The 20670-nt window shown below is 44.2% G+C and overlaps 1 protein-coding gene across 1 annotated transcript in view; it reads left to right on the top strand.

Annotated features, from left to right (window-relative positions):
• ALK (ALK receptor tyrosine kinase) overlaps positions 1-20670 on the top strand; it is a 325887-nt gene that overhangs the window by 303236 nt on the left and 1981 nt on the right. The window contains exons 21-29 of the mRNA XM_067292965.1: positions 1755-1845; positions 2774-2838; positions 3829-3958; positions 9633-9730; positions 11370-11462; positions 13198-13299; positions 14757-14891; positions 15396-15486; positions 16833-18915. Coding sequence (XP_067149066.1) covers positions 1755-1845; positions 2774-2838; positions 3829-3958; positions 9633-9730; positions 11370-11462; positions 13198-13299; positions 14757-14891; positions 15396-15486; positions 16833-17537 — 1510 coding nt within the window. The 3' untranslated portion in view covers positions 17538-18915. The remainder of the gene's footprint in view (positions 1-1754; positions 1846-2773; positions 2839-3828; positions 3959-9632; positions 9731-11369; positions 11463-13197; positions 13300-14756; positions 14892-15395; positions 15487-16832; positions 18916-20670) is intronic.

Consider the following 20670-nt stretch of genomic DNA (forward strand, 5'->3'; position numbering starts at 1 on the left):
TGTCTAGATCAGAACTTTTGGAAAGCTGGAAGCAGTCTCTAAGAAAGACTTGAAAAATTAAGAGTTCTTTCCCACCTTGCCCTACTGCAGGATACAGTGCACTCCACTAATGAATATGACTTTACCCTGGTACCATGCAGTGTTACACAAATAGTCAAGAAGTGGTAGCAGGAGAGCTTGGGAGACTAGGGAGCTAAAAGAGACATGCTAAAAGAGACGACGCTCAGTGAGGTCCATGCAGTCTGCAATGCATTTCGGCTCTTATCTCATTCCCCCTCACCTACAGGTCTTGCCAGGCTGCTTCTAATGTACTTCGTGCTGCTGCTGCCTTTGTCACTTGGGCTCTGAAAGGATTTTTTAGTATGTATCAAGCTGCAGAGAGCAGAAGACACATCTGGGAATTGACAGGGGCAGGGGAGGTGGGCTTTGGGGGAGAAGGGTGAGTTATGAGCTGTAGAGAACTGTTTTATATCCTCATTTTGTAATAGGTGGGTCAAGCATAGCCAAGAATGGTGTCTCGAGGTGATACCTACCACGTATAATAAAAAGCCGCCATTGAATCACAGGCAGCATGAGTTTTCACTCTGGTTTCACTGCCTAGACTGCTCTTTATGCTGGGAAAACTACAGACAGCCTATACAGCAATGGAGCAGGCTGCCCCTTAGCAGCACCTGTTTGAACTGGAATGAGGGCAGCAACCTGTGTGAAAATAGTTCACCAATAGACAAGAGAACAGACAATCAGTGCAGCTATCGGGCCAGACCTGAGTCAACCAGGAAAGTGCATATTACTGTAGAAGTAGTGAGCACCTCTTACCCAGACCAAGAGGCACGGATGTCTCTGGGAGACTGAAGCTACTATTGCCCAATGTGCAGCCCATGGAACATAAAGAGGGAATCAAGAACTCAGATGCAACCTCCTTGTCTGCCACAGCTCACTCTATTGTTATCATATGCCATCCATGTGATTGTTGTACCAGCTGACTTTACTTTCATTACCTGATGACTGAATAGACATATGCAAAATCTGTATTACAAGGACATAGGACAGGATCTTTAATCTGTTATGTGATTACTTTAATTCCTTTTTTTATTTTCCTGTATCCTTATTCAGAATTAAACTGTAAGTTTCATAATATGATCAATTGCAGTGACTGTTCTCAGTAGAAATTCCTGGAGTTGAGAGCTTTACAAAGCACTATCATCACCCTTTACTTGTGAAGAAAACAAGGTGGCTAACATACTTACCCAGAATCACAAAATAAATCAGGAAAAGATCGTTGCTTTGGAATTCAGGTCCACTGAGAACCATTGTATCATTCCTAGTTTCTTGTTCAGTGTTTTCTTTAATGGTGATACATAAACATCATGGGAATTTTTGATACGTTTAGGGTATGGGAACACCGAGACATAAGACCTGTCATTATTGGCCTGTCTTGGAGCACCCACCACTAGGCACTGGCACCAACATAATAGAAGAGTGTTATCCATTACACACTACAATGACAGCAGGTTGATTTCACTGGGGACAGTTCACTTTTGAGGATTGCTTCCCTTACCAGTTAAATACATTGTAGGTCCAAAAAAGGTCTGGTCCCCTGCATAGTGTGCAGAATTAGTGCCATTAGTGCCAACATCCAGTTCTCCATGTTTCACTGCCATGAAACACATAAGCCCGTTCTGTGAGCCGTGACCACAGTGTTATAATATGTGTTCTCTGTAGTAAAACCTTCTTGTCTTCTCTGGTCTGTCCAGGGGTTTGGGCCACGGAGCCTTTGGTGAGGTATATGAAGGTCAGGTGGCAGGGATCCCCAGCGACCCCACTCCCTTGCAGGTGGCTGTGAAAGTAAGTGACAGTGTATGAGTTATCATGATGGTTGTGTGCACCTTTCACCCAAGAGTCCCAATGCATTATAAAAATGGAGGTGAATTAAGCTTTACTACACCACTGGAGGACACAGCTAGAAAGGTTGTAGCTCTATTGTATCACTTCTGTCCATCATAGTGATGGTACAACTTACAGCATATGGGCTTGTGAGGCTTTTTAAGAAGAAATCTGAAGTAATAATAGATAAAGGTTTCCCATGCAGCTGCAGTAGACTGCAGAGATCAGAAATAAATCTGTCCTCTGTCCATCCTTCACATGCTACACCTGGTGTGGTGATCTGTCCAGAGCCTTTGAGTCACAGACCAAAAATCTTCACATGGCCAGGAGCAGTTGGAACATACATCAAAGAGCCTGCAGGTAGGAGATGGCTGGTTCTTTAGGGATCTCACCACTCCATTGCAGGGTGGGTATGCACTGGGTGCATAGCTAAATCCTAAGAGACCCTAGGAGGTTTCTTCAGGCCTTCAGCAGCCTAGCTAGCTTGCTTTCTCCTATAGATTACATAGCAGCACAGGCCTACTACTAGTTATGTGCTCTTGATAGGAGGTAGCAGTACTGAACTGTCTGAGAGCTCAAGTGCTATGCCTCCCCCTCTACACAGTGGAGTCCCGTGTATTCAGCACTGCTCCCTGTACATTTGATGGTGTGGGCTTTGCTGGGAGGAGGATGACAGAGGCGCTGATGGACCATATGTTCTGTGTGATATGTATCTCTCATCAGGCTTCACACTCTGGTTTAGTTATGGCCTAGGCATTACCATAGTCTGAGGCTTCTTTTAGAGAGACAAGGACCACTGCAGACAATGTTAGTCCTTTTGATTGCATCAGGCGTTCACATTTGTAAGTTTAAATACCTTCTCACTGTCATCCTGTTCTTTCTTTTCCAGACATTGCCAGAAGTGTGTTCGGAGCAAGATGAACTGGATTTCCTCATGGAAGCTCTTATTATTAGGTATGTTTGAATCAGATGGAAAAGCACTTGTGCCAGCTTGCAAAGCACAGCAGTAGTAGGATAAAAGGTGCTTTGAGGGATGATGTCCATAAAAATATTTATACTGTAATTTTAACAAAAGCTCTCAGTATTTTACGATGGGTTACTATTGCTGTTACTATATTACTATTCTTTTTCATTCTTCTTACAAACGGAGAAAATGAGTCACCAGTTGATTAAGGGCAAAATTTTCAGGAGAGTTCACACAGATTTACATTATCCAAACTGAAAATCTTTAGGCCCAATTTTCAGAACTGGTGATATGCTCCTCTGATTTTCCTTGGAGGTCAGCGCATGAGAAAAAACAAACCTTTGGAGTGTCACTTTGGCTACTCAAAACTAACATGCCATTGACACAATGCTGTTGTCGTGTCACATGTCAGTGACTGAGTCCTAGAATTCAAGGAAATAGTTCTCCATTACTGAGGTCTGGAGAAATAAGGGAGCATCAGAGAGGCCCTGGGGGGATATGCCTTGCATAAGCTGATTCCTGTGTCAGCATGTTATTGTTGGAGCAACCCTACCCAGCTCAGCTTCTACTCCCCAGGATAGGGAAATCAGAGGAGAAGCAATAGAATCTCTTCACTGGGGTGAAGAGAAAACATGACAGAAACATAATCCAGACTCTTCTCTATTATCAGATGTGCTCTGCCTCCTGGGGCCACAAGCCTTTGCTCTAGCCCAAAGAGGATGCCCAAAGAAGAGAGTAGAAAAGGAGCCAAAAGGGCCCTCCTTCCCACCCTTTATTTCTGCACTATGCGGAAGGACAGACACAAAGTACAAGGGCAGTGCTTTGGCTTTGTCCAGTTACCCTGCCTTTGAGTTGTGTTACTTATTCTGAAAAAAAATACTCCTCCTCCCCCCAGCCCCAGCAGAATGTTTTCATTATTTTCTGTAGTTGTGTTTTTTGGATCAAAGCTGTTTCATGACCAAGTATCCTTGTCTCCACAGCAAGTTCAACCACCAGAATATTGTGCGCTGTATCGGGGTGAGTTTGCAGGCATTGCCCCGTTTCATCCTGCTAGAGCTCATGGCTGGAGGTGATCTGAAATCATTCCTGAGAGAGACGCGGCCTAGACCGGTAAGAAGGTAGAAGAGGAGCTGTTTCCCTTCACAAGACTTGCAAAGGCTTCTGCATCTCTCTGGTGGCTTGCTCTGTTGACCATGATGAATACCATTCCTCACTGTTTTTTTTCTAGGATGAGCTAATCCTAACATATATCCATAATTCTCTCCTTTTTCAAGAAAGTTGAAACAAGTCAAAAAATAAAACAATGTTAAACTGTCCTCTTACCTTCCTCGCACAAGTGCAAAAATAAAAGTGTAGAGCTAGTAGTGATAAAGCTGTTATTTAAACTGCTGATCAGGTGCATTTCTGTGGAAATCTGTCAGTAGAAGCAAGTTTGACATAGGCAAGAGGAGAATCAGGCCTAGAGCTGTTGACTTAATAGTAAGTATCTTTAGTCCAGAATTTTAAAGATTTTCCCACTAAAGTCAGCTTCAACAGGAAATGACAGTCAGCTGGAAATGTGTGAGAAATTAATTGCCTCTTTCAAGAGGAATAAGTACTTCCAAAGAATAAAGTTCAGTCTGGGCTATTGGATCAGAAAGGCCCCCAAGATGCTGTTGGAGTTTAGTGCCAGATCCCACCTTCATACTTTCTACCTTTCTTTGCAAAGATGAAAAATGCTGGATTTTATCAATACAGAAAAGACAGGAATTAGCTCTAATGGATATAGAGAAGAGTCTTCATTGAGACATCTGGAAACAGATTGACTCTCTATTTTTTCCTTGCAGTTTAGTTTTCAGACCTACTAAAAAGGATTTGTGTTGCCCAGGTGCACCACAGTCTTGGATGGGATACAGGAAAATGGCTGCTGCCTGGAGAAGAAGGCTAAGCCTCCAGAAATATAAGATGTTTAAAATCTGAGCTGGCAGTCTTTATAATAGAGGTTGGTTTTCTGTAGCACTTACAGATGTTCTTGTCAGCTCATACAAATGGGCTGAACGTGGTGGTAGGTGAGTAGGGAAATTCATGTTTTGCAGTGTGGGCTCTGCTCTCACCTGGTGCAGGGAAAAACAGAACAAGCCACTGTATGTTGTCTGGTAGGTGCTTTGATCTAAACTGCCAAGACAGGCTGTGGTAGCTGTATGAAATGGCAGGTGAAACAGACGGATGGTGTAGGGCAAGGACATCCATTACTTTGCAGTGGAAACCTCCTTTTGGCTTGTTAAATTAGAGGGAGAAGCCAGCTTAGTAATGATCAGGGCCTTGTGAGGAAGCACCACGAACGTTAGTCCTGAACAGCAGAAATTTTGACCTTGCAGTAAAATGAACCAGTTGTTTTTGTGGATGAAAAGTCCCTTATCTTCATAGGATGCAGTCACTGGAGCCTTCTGATCTGACGGGTTTCCTTCTCTCTACCCTTACCCTACTCATGAGTTCTTCCTTGCATGTCAGGGCTTTTATTTCTGTCTGTTAGTGGTAGCTCTGTGCAACCTCTCTGAAAGCTAATGTCAGGAGAGGCAGATGATTCACCCCAAGCACAGCAAACATTGCTTCCTTACTGTTTTCTTTCTCCTTTCACAGTCTCTTCTTCCTTTCCTCTTCTTGCCTAGTCCTTCCTGACCTGCGTGAAGTTATCCGAGACTACCATATAACTACTACACACAGGGGCTGCTCCCAGCAACTTGAAGATCCTCCTCTATTTCCAGCATTTAACTTGATCCTGTGACTAGAGGAGACATGGGACTGATGCCGCTGTTTTCTGCTCTGTCCCATGCCTGTCACATTTTGGGAAAGATGAAGTTCAAATGTGATGTGCAGTCGGTAGCTTATTTAAATCTCTGGATCCAGTCCCTTTTTAACAGTTGTGTGAGCCCAAATAGCCTGACTGTGTGCAGACACGGATCCACACATTTCAGCTCCACTTCTAACAGCCTGTTACTCTTGCCTTTCCCCACTTCTGCTACCGTCCCGTTTGATGGTTGCCTGGCGAGAGTGACAGGGTGACTGCAAGGGCAGCTTCTGAACGGCTAATGGCAGCTGTGAGTGCTGAGAAATAAGCCTCTGGTGCATGTGCTTCTTTGCTGGCTCAGAAACCATGAAACTAGAAGGTAGCCTTCTTGAGGAGAGATGAAATGTGTACAGGGCATTGTGCTGTGTGAAAAATGGGATCCAAGCACAGAAGTGGGTTTACCCTCTGTGTATACAGAGTCTCTGTACCTGGGCCTGTGGCTGTATCTTTCCTTGTTCTGCGCTTAAAGATTTCTGAGCTGTTTTGTTCCTCCTGTTGCTTTTTCAAGGAAGGCAGGCAGAGAGTAAGGATAGCTTGACTTCTAGTTTTCCGGGTCTGTTAAAGGAAAAGAAAGACAAGGAGCTGAGCACAGTAAATAGAAGACTTCAATGAGCTTTGCTTCCAGCAGGAATGAGCTGAACACAACACCTAGCTGACTGATTCAGTAATAATGTTTTATTGCTTACTGTACCTTACCCTTCCTCTTCCTTGCACTACTGTTTTTGCATCCCCTTGTTTTTCTCAGTTTTGTATTCTCCAGCTGCTTTCCTCACTGCCTTTTATTTCCCACCCTACTTCTGCTTTCAGCCTGGTTCCAACAGGGATAAGATGAACCTGTTCATTCTCTACATTCATCCCCCAGTGTCTCCTCCTACTCCCTAACTTTCAACTCATTTACTGATTTCAGTTGAGACAGAGGTGTCAAAGGCATTAACATCTCACAAGGCTCATGAAAAGAGAAAGCACCACTCTAGAGCAACCACTGAGTGAAACAGTTGTATCATTTGGCCTACAACTGGCCAGTGAGAGCGTGTGTGACTTGGAGCAAGGCATACAGCATGCTGCCACGTGCTCAGCTGGTAAAAACTGTGGTAGAGAGCAGAGGGAATGGTGGAGGAGGAGACAGTAAGTGGTGGAAGGGGGAACTTAAAACTTTGTTAGGGACTGTGTTGTGGGAAGCTAGAGCTACCACAGCAGGTGGTATTAGGACATAGGATGCAACTTCATGAGAGATTGAGATGCTGCCAGCACAGCCTATTGCATATTGTTCATCTGTGTTCTTCATGCAAATAATGAAAGCAATGTTTGACCAACAGATAATGATTATTCTGGACCCTAAGCAAGAATTATCACATATGTAGGCCAAACGTTCATCTGACATCACTGACAAAATACCAGAAACTTTTGTGGGATATTATCAGTTTATGCCAGCCAGGCATCTGTCTCATAAAATTGGCCCACTCCATAAGCTTCAGATTCAAACTTCTTTGCAGGTCTGGGTTTTACGACACTGAAGAGTTTCTCTGTTCTGTTTTTAATAAGGTTTCACGTCTTTTACAGGATTACCTCTCCCTCCTTTTCTGCAGAGAGGCAGTCCAGATTGATAGATTCAGAGATGCCTGGAACTGGAGCCTCAGTGCTTATAAGCATTGCAGAATTCTCCATTCTGGGAAGTTCAGCACTGATCCTTCTCACACACAGAAAAGCAATCAAGATTGGAAGATAAACTGTAGTTTCCCCTCCTTTATATTCTGCAGTGTGTTGCACAGAGCAGTGATCACACTGAACAATACACAGAATTTCATTCACCTTTAGCAAGATTCAACCTCCCCCAGGGAAGTGTCATACTAGTGTTTCCAGTGTGCCCACTGCTCCAAACACTGATGCTTTCCAGCTGGCATTGTCCATTCATTTGAGGAGCAAAAGCTGTAAACAGCTGTAAAGTTAATTCTTTGGTGTCTCAAGGCTGCTCCCCTTGCAAAATGAATCCAAACCTTCCATTTTTCAAATAAATTACTTGGCTAAATTGTCCTTGGCTGGGAAGTCACATCTGTTTTAGGGCTGTATTTAGCCAAATAAAAGGTGGAAGGAATTCATCCAAGGAGGGAAGGGGGAAAAACAAGTAGAAGAGGAAAAAAAAAGAAAGAAAAAGCCCTGCTGGTCAGTCAGCTTGCGGCTTCAGCCTCCTGATTGTCTTGCAATATAGCTCAGGTTTGGAGTCAATTGCTGCATGGTAAAGAACTGGGTTTGTTACTCAGTTTTCACTTCAGGTTTCTGAGCCTTGCTCGGAAATGGAGAGAATGGGTGGACTAAGGTATTAATTTCCCTTTAGCTGTGTGCTGAAAAGGGAAGGAACAGCATCTGCAACCTCCTTTATTGTAGCCATGTTGTAGCTGGTGAGACACTCTAACTCACAGAGGTAAAAAAAGATTTCTCCCCTAACACCCCCCCCCCCAAAAAAAAAGAGAGGGAGGAAGGTTTTAATATTTTTAGGAAATTGTTACTCTACAAAAGGAAAGGCTTGGGGGGGGGGGACACTCAGTCTAGTCTTTTGTGTAAAGAATCAATTAAGTATATAACATATATATACAATTAAGTATACCGTGTGCATAATAAAAAATAGGCAGGTGGTACATAGTCACCAATCATTTTGTTTTATGGCACCACAGTGAAAAACCAGGCTTTGTTTCCACAGAGATATATAGCATTTTTCATTTCTTTTGTTAGTCAAATATTGAGGCCAGGTTTTTCCTAACCTCTTCAGAAGACATTAGGGCTTTGATTTTACTAGCCAATGCCCAGTGTTCAGTTATTGGCTGCTGCCTGCTGCGGAGCCTGGACCTATTTCCAGTCCCAGTTCGCAGTGTTTTAGAGCAGGGGCGTAGCCAGCACAGCATCACATCAGTCTGGAGAGATGTTTCATCACAACAGACAGGCTGGCAGAGCCAGAAGTCCCTGTCACTGGAGGACCAGTGCTGGTATGTGCATCAGTAGGAGAAAGCCATGCGCAGGTGAGTCTGTCCCCTGGGCAGAATGGCAGGTGTTAGGAGAGAGAGCTAGAGGGCAGGATGGGATTGTTTAGTCAAATAACTAAGGCCACAGAGAAATACTTTCTTAGGGAATAGCTGCAGTGGAAGAAGTGCCACCCTGGTTGTTTGTCATCCACATCATCCCTGTGGCAGAAATGGTCTCCTTCTCCCCCCCAGGACTGGCAGCAGGGATCACTGATTCACACCTCAGGGCAGAATATGATGGTTTGGCTTCAAAGGCCCGCAAATGCAAGCTGTTTCTAAGCCTGGCCTTTTCACTAAAGCTTCTGGCTCCTGCTGGCAAGGGCTGGAGACTCTATCAGAGAGGCAGGAACAAGGAGTTGGCAGTTTTAATCTTCTGTAGCCATTGGCTAAGCAAACCTATATCAATGCTCTAAGGGGCAAGATAAAACCTACACAGATGTGGAGGAGGGAAAGAGCAGATGTGACTCATGCCATTATACAAAATGTCATTCTCATTGTTCAAGGTGACTTTAGGGAGAGAAGAGCTAGAAATAATAGAAAGAAACTGAGTGAGGACCAGTTCAGGCTACATATCTTCACAAAAATTTTTATCATGCAGAACTGTCTCCCAGGAGAACTGGGGGAAATCCATTCGCATCTTTCAATAACAGTGGGAAACTTTTAAAGGAGAATCCTGATTGAGATGGGAGATGGCCTGCAGCAGTAGGATGTCTGATCCAGCTTTCTGTTATTGGGGTTTGTATGATAAGGTGCCTGCACATCCTTTTAATGGCTCTTGGATATGAATGCTGTCTCTTGCGCTTGTCTGTAATGAGCATACACATCCCTTTGTGTATTAACATCTGAGCTGCATCCGTTGCTGGAGAGTTCCCAGTGCTGTACTAGTGATGAATCTTGCCATGTTCTTGCTTTTAATCCAAGTTTGTCCCTCGTCTTTTGGTAGAACCAGCCCTCTTCCCTTTGCATGCTGGACTTGCTCCACGTGGCTCGTGACATTGCTTGTGGTTGTCAGTACTTGGAGGAGAGCCACTTCATTCACAGGTAGGTGAACACCCCTGTGTCAGCATGGGCATGTCTTGTATATGGGCCAGCAGAGGAGCATAATGCCCTGCATGATATTTTTATGTCCTGCTGCACTCTAGTGGCTGGAAACCTTTAAACAAGGTAGATAAAACCTGAATAATAGAAGCAATTAACATAAAAGGCTCCTGTAGACCAGGTGGCAGAGGTTTGTAGTTTTTATCAAAGATCCTGATCTCTGTCTCAGTGCCTACACTCATGCAGCCTATTTAGCTAATCTGCAAATGGAAATGTGATCTCCTGACGGAAGTCCTTAAAGGTCTTCCCCTCAAGAATTTTACTTGTTGCTCTTCTGCTCGTTCTGGAACCCTTCTCCTCTTGCTCTCAGAGAACGGCTACAGAAGCATAGCAAGAAGTACAACTCCTCGTGAATATTGTTTTCTGCTCCCACAGAACAGGGTGTTTGAGAAGTGTCCAAAATTTTGCCTATAGCCTTGAGCAGAATCATGCAAACACCCCGGAAAAAGCAGCAGAAAAACAAAAAGTCTGCATAGGGCAGAGAAAGCCCAAAACACAGAAAGTTCTTTGAGTGATAAAAGCTCCCTGCATCAGCGCTTGGGTTTCTACCAGCTGGAACCTCTGCTAGCTCCTCCACATTCTTCCCAAAAAGCCAGATGGGAAGGGGGCACCCTACTGTCTTCAAAGCAGAATAAATTTCCCTGTGCAGTTCTGGACCCACAGAGATTGCTGAGATGAGGAATAATCTGGCTGCCTACCTCTCCCTTGACAATACACTAAAAGAAGCATTACAACCAAAATAGATAGTAAAAATAATCCAGCTATTTTTCCCATGTGTCACAGCTTTCCAGCATCTTCTCTAGATCTTTGGCAACACTACTTTAGAAAATCATGAAGGAATGTCATAGCATTTAGCATGGTTAGGAGTAGCCGCATTTGTATTCCTTCCAGCTGTAAAGTAAGCAATAACAAGAGAGGCAGCAGTAACAAAAGCAAGAGATGCCAGCAGTTGTTCTTTGGCTCCCTCTACTCCTGTGCTGCTCTTGTTCATGTTGAATATGCATGGCCACCCCGCCTACATCAGAAGAGCACAGTACTAGTGTGTGGCTTTGCAAGGGACTGTGATGCTGTTGTAGCCAGACTGTAGTTAACACTTCTGTAAAAGTAATATACAAGATGTGTCACCATGTTATTCAGATCTCAAGGTTTACTTTAGCCCAGAAGAGATGGAAAGGGAGCTTTACCTGCATGCACAGATTCAGGCCCATACCTGTCTTCAGAGCAATATCTGCATCAATCAAGACAGCTTGATTTTGCTGAAATCAACTCCCCTGCTTGCAATTCCCTAGAGACTTAATAGCTCCTGTGGTGAAGGGAGGTTCACAGGAGACCCATCCATTCAGCTGAAAGGTGTTAAATGAAGTTTAAAGAGGAAATGTCTTAATAGCAGGACTGCTCCTAATACTGGGGTAGGTTGGAATTTGGGACATCACTAGTTTTCCATATACACTGACTTCTATGGGTGTTGTGTCTGCACCTCAGGAAATTAGATACTGTTCCTTACTTTCCTTTTGGTTTGCAAAATTGTTGAATGATTAAGTGGTTCTTCTCTTTCTGTTGCTTTTCTTCCCTTTCCTTATAGGGATATTGCTGCCAGGAACTGCCTCCTTACCTGTCGAGGGCCTGGGAGAGTGGCTAAAATTGGAGACTTTGGAATGGCCCGAGATATATACAGGTAGCAGGGCTAAGTCCAGGGTATCAGCAAGTGGAAGCTCACCAAAATAAGGGAGAAGCAGTGTTTGCTTAGGAGAGCATGCTCACGTGCTGCTCTGTTTAACCTTAGCAAGGCATGAAATTGGAGCGATCCTACCCCAATGAATCCCTGCTAATGATGTGTTGGTGTTGGCTTTCATCTGTAGTTTAACTGTACTCTGAAGACTCTCCCCACTTCCTGAGCACTTTCTTCTGAGTAATGAAGTCTGATAGCCACAGGCAGCATTTCCCCTCCCTCTTGTATGCTAACCACAGTTTCTTGCCTTTACTTTCTCCACACTGAGTGGCACCCATGTGCCCTTCTGTTTTGTGGCCCCAAATCATTCTGAGTTTAATCTTCCCCCTTCATATTAGCCCTGCCCCTTTGGTTTGGTGTCATCAGTAAATCTCCTCAATTTACTGCAGATAAAGGAGGAAGGTGCAGAGAAAGGTCAGGAAAATGTAATCGCCCAGACTGGAATTCAGCCAGGACACAGGGTTAACTACTCTGCTCTTGCAAGTGCCAGGAAATCTTTAATGACCACAAGCAGTCAGGCCTGCAGTTTGATATCTCATCTTCCACACAACACCTCCAGAAGTGCAGCACCCTGTCCTGCTGTGCTGAGGAATTGATTTGCCTCTGACTTAGAAGAAGAAGTGCCTTGTACTCAGTCACCCAAACTGTTTATTCCAGTGTCCTGGCTTTCTTTTTCCCTGCTTGGGATCTCCTGTGGAATTACTAAGCCAAGCCTAGCCCTGCTTAGTTTGAGATCTGACAGTATCACAGCCTGAAGTGATGCAAATAGACTGCTTCCTTCAAAATAGAAGTGCATGTGAGCTGGGTTTTTTTCCTCTCCCTTTTCTTTCCCTCATAAAGAGCCCCCGTTCTGCCCACTGTCAGATTGGACAAAGTAGCATCTGTCACACTCGCACAATCAGCAGAACTGGCTGCCAAGATGAATGCTTTGGTGCTGAGTTTTCAAAGGTGCCTTTGAAGTTTGCACATGTTTTTATGTCCAGGAAAACCCTTTGTTGGATACTCAGACTGTGTAGTCATGAACAGTGGTACCTGCTTGCTTGAATAACCTCCTGCAGCTATCAGCATAGGGTTTGGGGCTTGTAGGTTTTATTTTAAATGAAAGTGACAAAGAGACTGATGTACTTACTGCCTCAGGAGCGTGGGAGATGATGTTTGTAACTCCTGCCCCTGGCTATAAGAGCCAAGTGTCCTCCTCATCCAGTCCCTGGCTTTTGCTAAGGGTTGTGGATTTCACTTGCAGTGCTTTGGATTGGTACGTTTTGGGACAGGCTGTTTATTTTTGGTGGGGATGCTTAATGTGACCACTGTGAGATGAGGTGGAGATCTTGCTGTGGCAGTAAAGCACTTTTGGGAGAGGAGGGCTTTGCCAGCAGCAACGTACTGTGTGAGCAATTCACTGGGGGTATGCACAGAGGATAACCCAAGTTAACTGGATCAGGTCTGAACTGGGGGAGATTACAGAGCATCCTTACATGATCTGCCAGTTTCTGCTAGTGGTCCTCCAGTTTCTACCGTTATGAGAAGAAATAGGTCTCTTCAGCGTTTTCTCTGCCACACTGTTTTGCCTAAATTAGCCCCTCCTCAGGCTGATAAATTTAATGGTTTTAATTACAAAAACACTGATTAATGACATTTTCTGAATTCTTGGCTGATTCTTCATTTTGTTTGTTCTCTGCAGAGCCAGCTATTATCGGAAGGGTGGGTGTGCAATGTTGCCCGTCAAATGGATGCCTCCTGAGGCTTTCATGGAGGGGATATTTACATCAAAAACAGACACATGGTGTGCTGCTTTTCTCTCTCTCTCTCTCTCTCTCTGTGTGTGTGTGTGTGTGTGTGTGTGTGTATTTTAACCTGTTTTTTAAAGTCCAAATATTTTGAAAAAAAACATGTTCGTGTTCATTTCCCCCTTACTAGAAAGAGAAGCAAGGGCTTTCAGAGCCAGTAACCTTGGAGGAGACAAGGGAAGAGAAAGATCAGACGTGTGCAAAGGCAGGTGCTATTGGGGAAGTGAGCAGGCAGGGAACAGAGGCAGAGGCAGATTTAGGTGCTGCCTTGTTTACTCCTGGGAGGAAAGTGCCAGTTCCACACTAGTGAAAGCAGCACAGTGTTAACAGGAGACTGCGGGCAGGATCCATCCATGCCTGCAGTTGGGGGAAAAGGTATAATACATTGTGGCTTTCATCTTTCTCTTGGCCTGCAGCACCACTGTAAGCTCTGTAAACTCCGAGTTTCTGGTGGCCAGAGGAGGGGAGAGGAAAATTGTGTGAGCTCGTGGACTGGAAATAGTGAGGGCTCAACCCCAAGAAGCAGGTCTCTGTTGCCGCTGCTTGTACTGTTTGTATCGCAGCCTGGCCTCACCTAGTTTGCTGTAGTGCTGAGAGGAAGCCACGGTGCAGGAGCCAAAGTGACTGTGATTTGGGAGGAAATGAACAGCAAAGCAGGGCCAAGACCTCAGGAGGTGTGCAGAGGGGAAGGGAGCTGCGTGGTCAGGATGGAGTTCCTGAGTGAGTCCCAGCACAGGGGTTGAGACAAGCTCTCTGATACAGCTGAGCTGCTGCCTGTCTGTCAGCACCAAGAGGATGAGTTGCCTGATGCTGCTCATAGCTCTGCTGCAGTTTTAATCAACACGATCGTGATTTCCAAGCATCTGGCCAAATGAATACTTTGGAAGGGGCCCTGCTCAGCCATTATCCCAGGGCACTGGCTACCACACCGCACAGGCCCAGGATTGTGGTGTAAGCTAGGGAATGTTTTTATTATACTCTCTGAGATACAGGAAGGATGCTCAGAGTGAGCAGTGGGGATTCGCTAACATTATTATTTTAAGCACAGCTGCTTATTCAAGAGGAAAGGTTTGTCATACGTGTTCAGGCCACTGCTCCCCTCAGTCCAGCCCCCAGCAGTGGCTGATGCCTCAGAACATAGTCTGCTTCACACTTCTTGTATCTAGCTGAACAGGGCTGAGTACAAGGGCAAAGCAATCAGGTTTACCTACCTGTATCATAGACTTAACTCATTTATCAGTCAATTGTTAGCATTGATGAAATGATTCAGAGCCAACCTTTAAAATTAAACAGCTTGTTCACATCTCAGTCCTGCAACAGTGAATTCCACAAGTCAACTGAGTACAGACTGCAAAGAGCAATACTGACAATACTACATCTAAGGGCATATCCCCTGAATGATGATGATTATTTCTGTATCCTTAATTTTGTTTTCCTTCTCTTCTGTATTCAGGTCCTTTGGTGTATTGCTGTGGGAGATATTCTCTTTGGGATATATGCCCTACCCTAGCAAAAGTAACCAGGAGGTTCTGGAGTTCGTAACCAATGGAGGAAGAATGGATCCACCTAAAAACTGCCCTGGCCCTGTGTATGAAATTGTAACTTTGATGTATTAATGCAAATGAGTGTCTGTTTTGAATACTGTTCTCTAGTCAAAAGTTAATGACTTTTGAGATTGATCTTATCTTGGCTGACCTACCTTTTTGAACTTGCCAATGACTTCTCTAACTGGTAGAGACTCCTGCTTTAGAGAACCCCTTTGAAGAGTACTGGTCAGTGCTTGTTTGGTTAAAGATTGTGCAATATTTCTGCATCTCAGGTTAAATGTGAAACTGCAACCTACCTCTAGTGAGTTCTCCGAGGGAGCTCAGGTGGATGGGTTATTTCTCTGATGTGTCATAGATATCACCCCACTGGTGGTCGCATTTTAAGGGTTACCTATACATTAGTTGTCTGACTCAGGGGAATGCTGACCACCCTTATTAGAAGTTGGACTGGTAATGTGTGCTCACAGTTTCCAGGCTGCAGTGACTAGCTGTTACGTACCAACAGGATCTGCCATTTATGAGCTTCTGTTGTTTTGCTCTTTCAGTTACCGAATTATGACCCAGTGTTGGCAGCACCAGCCTGAAGACAGGCCAAACTTTGCCATAATCCTAGAGAGGATTGAGTACTGCACTCAGGTATCAGTCTTCATTCATCTACCGTGAGAGGGGTGGAGAGGAGCAGTCTAGGCGAGCCAGAATGTAAAATGAGGAGAAGGCAGCACTGCATTACTGCAGTTCAGAGACACTAGCATTAGCCTGGAACCAGCTGATGGGACATTCACCACATCAGGTGGTTGATCCTACTGTCTTTCACTGCCTAAAAGCAAAAGAGCACACACTTACCCAGCTGTACAGAGGAATGGCAAATCTGTGGCTCTGCTTCTGCTTATAAAGACACAGATTTCTACCAAGCTGAAGACCTAAGACAGACCAGCATCCGTATGCACTTGTGCTTCACGTCAGCTGCTCTGTCTCCTTGTAACCCTTGGGACATGGTGAGCACTGAGCAGAAATGGTCCTGACTCAGAACACCTTATCCAGGTGGCCTCTGCAGCTGTGGGGGATTTCCAGAGTCTGACTGCTCTGGAGAAGCAGGTGCAGAGAGAAGTGCCAAAGAGTGGGGATTACAAGGCTAGACAGCAGGAAGAGGATGTGGGTGGCTTTCCAGGCCTAGATCTGATTTTTACCACCATTTTTAGCTTACAAAGAATGGTATAGTTTGGAAAATGTTCTGCTGCCTGAGTCAGCACAGATTTCTTGTGCAGCCTCACACAGTTATTTTCCTCAGTCAGCATGCTTTTCCATCTGTAAGTAATGGGGGCATTACTGGTCTACTTCACTGTTTGGGAGGCTTGATCTTTTTCATGTGTGTTTGGATCCTTGGATGGAAGACATTTTCTGTTATCTGTGGCATCTAGCAATAGTTAAAGGTTGTCCAGATCACCACATTTCTCTCAATTTAATTTTCAAAACTGCTTAAATAGCTCAAAACCCATCTCTATGGGCTCAGGCTTCTAGGGGTCTACTCTTGACAGTATTGCCTTCTGTCTGCATTCCCGTTTCTCCCTTGTTCTGTGTAGGCAATACTTTCATGGCTGTAACTGCCTCAGTGTTTGAAAATGTTATGAAGTTCAAGATGATAACGATTCCAAAACAACATTTCCATAGGAAATTCAGCTGGACATAAAAAATCTTTTTCATTATTCTTGTACTCTCTGCTGTTCTGTGGTGGGTTTTGTGTTGGTGTTTGGTTGTGGATTTTTTGTTTGTTTTTTTTTAAGAGTTCAATTTTAAGGGTGCCCCATTGCATCTCAGCTAACTGCATTTTGTCAGCATCCCCTACACATGAAATGTGGGCCCCATGATGGGAAAGACACACTGTGATCATACAATGACAGCTGTCAGTTGTCTTGGATTTATAACTGAGTCTGACCATACAGGGTGGTAGCAGACTGAAAAATTCTCATTGTTTTCTCCTGCAGGATCCGGATGTCATCAACACTGCTTTGCCAGTAGAATATGGCCCATCAATTGAGGAGGAGGAGAAGGTAGCGATGCGCCCAGAAGATCCGGAAGGGATTCCTCCTCTCTTGGTCTCCGCACACCAAGACAAAAAGGATGACAAACGAGCTCTGCCATCTCCACCCCCACTGCCATCAGCCATCACTACTGGAAAAGCTCTAGGGAAAGCAGGAGTGTTGGAGCCATCAGTCCCTGGGAAGGTGCAGTCAGCCTCGGCAGGGGGACATATCAACATGGCCTACACCCAGTCCAATCCCCCTTCTGAGCTGCACAAAGGCCGAGGCTCCAGAAACAAGCCCACCAACCTCTGGAATCCGACATACGGTTCCTGGTTTGCAGAGAAGCAGGCCAGCAAAAACAATTCTGTGCTGGAGAAAGAGATGTCTGAGAGGGAGAATTTGGGGCACGAAGGAAACTGTACTGTAGGGCCCAACATTGTGACTGGCAGGCTACCAGGCTCCTCCCTGCTATTAGAGCCATCTTCCCTAACAGCAAGTGTTAAAGAAGTGCCTCTCTTTAGGCTTCGCCACTTCCCTTGTGGGAATGTCAACTATGGATACCAACAGCAGGGCTTACCCTTGGAAGCCTCCACACCACCTTGCGCTAGCAGTTATGAGGATCCCATCCTCAGAAACAAGAACCACGTAACCCACCAGGGGCCTTGAGAGCCCTCTACCCTCTTGACTTTTACCCATGTGGCCCCTGAGCCTTGAAGAGATGTCCTGTTACCAATACACCGTGAGCAAGGGATCTGACAGTGGTACCTTCCATTATGTGCCAACTTGCTCCAAAGTGCCACCCTTGAAGCTGTAATTTCAAGTAACCCAAGAGGCTTCAAATCACCAGAGCCCCAATACAAAAAAAAAAGAAAGAAAAAGAAACAACGGGGGAGGGAGGATACAGGAAACACGTTAACTGCAAGGCCCAGCTTCCTGTTGCATCAACTCATACGCATGGTTGTTGTCATGCCCTTCCTGTGAGCTTTTCTCAATTGTGCGTTCTCTGCTTAAGTGTAAAGCCACTCACTGCCTTGAGTGTTTCATGTCTGGGGTTTTCCATGCCAAACTAATGGTTGCTGTGGAACACTTGGAAATCTCCTGCAAGTGGCAGAGCTTTGTAGTGGGTTTAGGGAAAGCATCATTCATCCAAACCAAAAAAGGATCCAACTTTGAATGGAGACACAATAGCACATTCCCAGCTTGTGTTCCAGCTATTCTAGTCTTCGAAAGTCCTTGAATGCACAGTGGTTTTGGTGTCATTGGCAGGGCAGTAGAAAGATGCTGCTCATACTGCATCACTTGAAAGAGAGACTGGACAGGAAGCATAAAGGATTGGTATGGATGCTATGAGGCATTCTGATTTGAGTTTTTGTTTTGGGGTTTTGTCTTTTTTCTTTTTTTTTTTCCCCGCTGTGTCCAGCACTGAAACTGTGTAGAGCCCTTTAAAATTCCTTCTGGCCTACAAAAGTAGGAATGTCTTTCAACAGGAACTTGTGATTGTTAAGTGTGGAACCAAAGTAGAATTTTAAAGGACCATGGTCATGAGAGAAGCGTTCACAATGCCCTGAAAATGGACAGCCCACCTGCATAGCTCAGAGGTGTAAAATAGCCATTGATATGCCCTGTACCAACAAGAACAACATTAAGGCAGAAAATGACATTGTGCCACAATCAGGATGCCAGATACTGTCTGTATTTGCGGGGTTTATAGCCCTAGTTTCTTTAACAAAATATGTGTATGATAGTGGTTTAAAGAAAAGCACTGCATTGACTCATTTTGTACACATTGTGCATGAAAAATATTCCAGTAAGTGTATTGTCAAAACATAGATGTAGGAAATAATTCCTGTGTAAAGATATGCATTAGTAACTTCAATGTAGGGTTACAAGGAGCTGTTTTAGCATTAATGCTGTCTGAAAAAAGGGGTGCCTATTTCCATAGAATGGGTCTGCTAGAGCATCAGCAAAGGAATATGAAGATCAGTCCAGGACTCTTCATTTCAGTGAAGTGATTCTGAATGTGGCCCTGGATCCAGATATTGAGGTAAGCTTCCTGTCTCCAACATTGTTTACATCCTGCTAGCCTTTGAGATTAGGCAGATTTAAATCAGAAGGCTTGGTTTGGGCCACCACTCTAAAAAAAAAATTATTGGGGGGGAGGAGGGAGGATAGTTTTTGCTCATAACCTGCCTTTCCCATATGTCTAATATGCAGCACTAAAAACTTTCAGAGTAATGCCAAAATTGCATGTCCCTTTGGTTAATGGGGCTTATGCTCTTGTGTTAACTAGCTTGATTCAGGAGCTGCCTGGAATTTCCTGTTCATCTGCCAGTGATCCAGTGCACAGCCCTGCTGCACGGACTCAGTGGCCGTAACTGGGGTTACAATGCAGGTGTTCTGCTGCTGTACGCAGACTTCTTTAGCTTGAACTAAAAGAATATTTGTGATCTGTGAGGTTATTAGGTTTGCAGTCATCTTCATGAAAGAGCCACTGGGGAGGGATTCTGTCTAGCTTAGGATTGTGTTAGTGTCACAGTGTCCACTCTTCCTAGCACAATAAACTCAATGAGGTAATCTTCTAGTGGCTCAGGAAAGAAGATTCATTTAGCAAGTAAGTACTATAGGAGCATTTCCTTATGCCACAATATTATTTACATATAATTGCAATTTTCATTGAAATATTTTAGTTTGTTTTCAAAAGCATTTGTATCAGCAACTGCACTTTGTTTTCCTTAGCTCATCTTTGAGTAGGAGCCCACCTCAGGGCTTTTGCTGCCCTGCCTCTTAGGTGTTCTTTGAGGACAGAATCTGATCCAGAGGGGTGTTTTTAAAGAATACACAAGAACAAAAAACTGCAATATTAATGAGCTTTGTCTAGTTGATGGTATTAATTAGATCTGGGCAGCAGCTCTGTGCACAAATACAAATAATTTGCCCAGTTAGGATATTAGAAGTGGCATTTCTAAAGAGGATCTAAAAGCACAAGCAACAGAAGATGATGGTATATTTGTGGGGGATGAAGGGAAGAAAGGAAGGCTTCCTTTCTCCATCCATGGTGATAGCATGATTACTCTGCTGTTTGTGCTGTGCAGTTATTTTATCATAGAAGTTCAACTGAAATATGTTATTCTCATAAAATGTGAGCAGTAAATAATGAAGGAGCTAAACACATTACTGCTTCTTACATATATATGAAGATGATGTTCCAGTCAGGGGAAATGATAAATTACTACTGATATTCTCCAGTCTGTGCTGGTTACTGTGCATAAAGCGATTATTGCAGTTCCTGCAATAGCGGTTGGTTTTAAGGAAGCTTTCCTTCCAGTGTCTACAACGTAAAATGTTTTCATCACAATGTCCATTTTAATGTCTGGAATTCAAAGGAATTCAGAAATCTCATTTTGGCTTAGTTTTAATTTTAAAAAAAGAGCATAACATCTGTAAGTGCTTCCACAACAAGCATTTAGTTCAGTACCTGTGGGTTGTCCACGCCTAGCTCCACAGTTTGTGAAAAACATTTTGTAAATACCAATGCTGATCAAATCTTGCAGTTCAGAAACAAGGTTTGGAGCATTTGAATGTCCTGTTTTTTTAGAAAAGGAACAGTACCATAAATGAATGACAAATGATTTCCGTGAACTGCCTGGACCAAATGGTGCTCTGCTACTTCTGTGCAGACTTCATCAAAGCAAGTGTCATGTTCTTCTGCGACTGCATTGCTTAACCTTAAGCAAGTGAATGTATGCCCTGTTGCCAAGTGTTTCCAAGATTTCAGTGTCAATACAGCATTTTGTTCATT

The sequence above is a fragment of the Apteryx mantelli genome, chromosome 3 (assembly GCF_036417845.1).
Source record: "Apteryx mantelli isolate bAptMan1 chromosome 3, bAptMan1.hap1, whole genome shotgun sequence".
NCBI classification, from domain to species: domain Eukaryota; kingdom Metazoa; phylum Chordata; class Aves; order Apterygiformes; family Apterygidae; genus Apteryx; species Apteryx mantelli.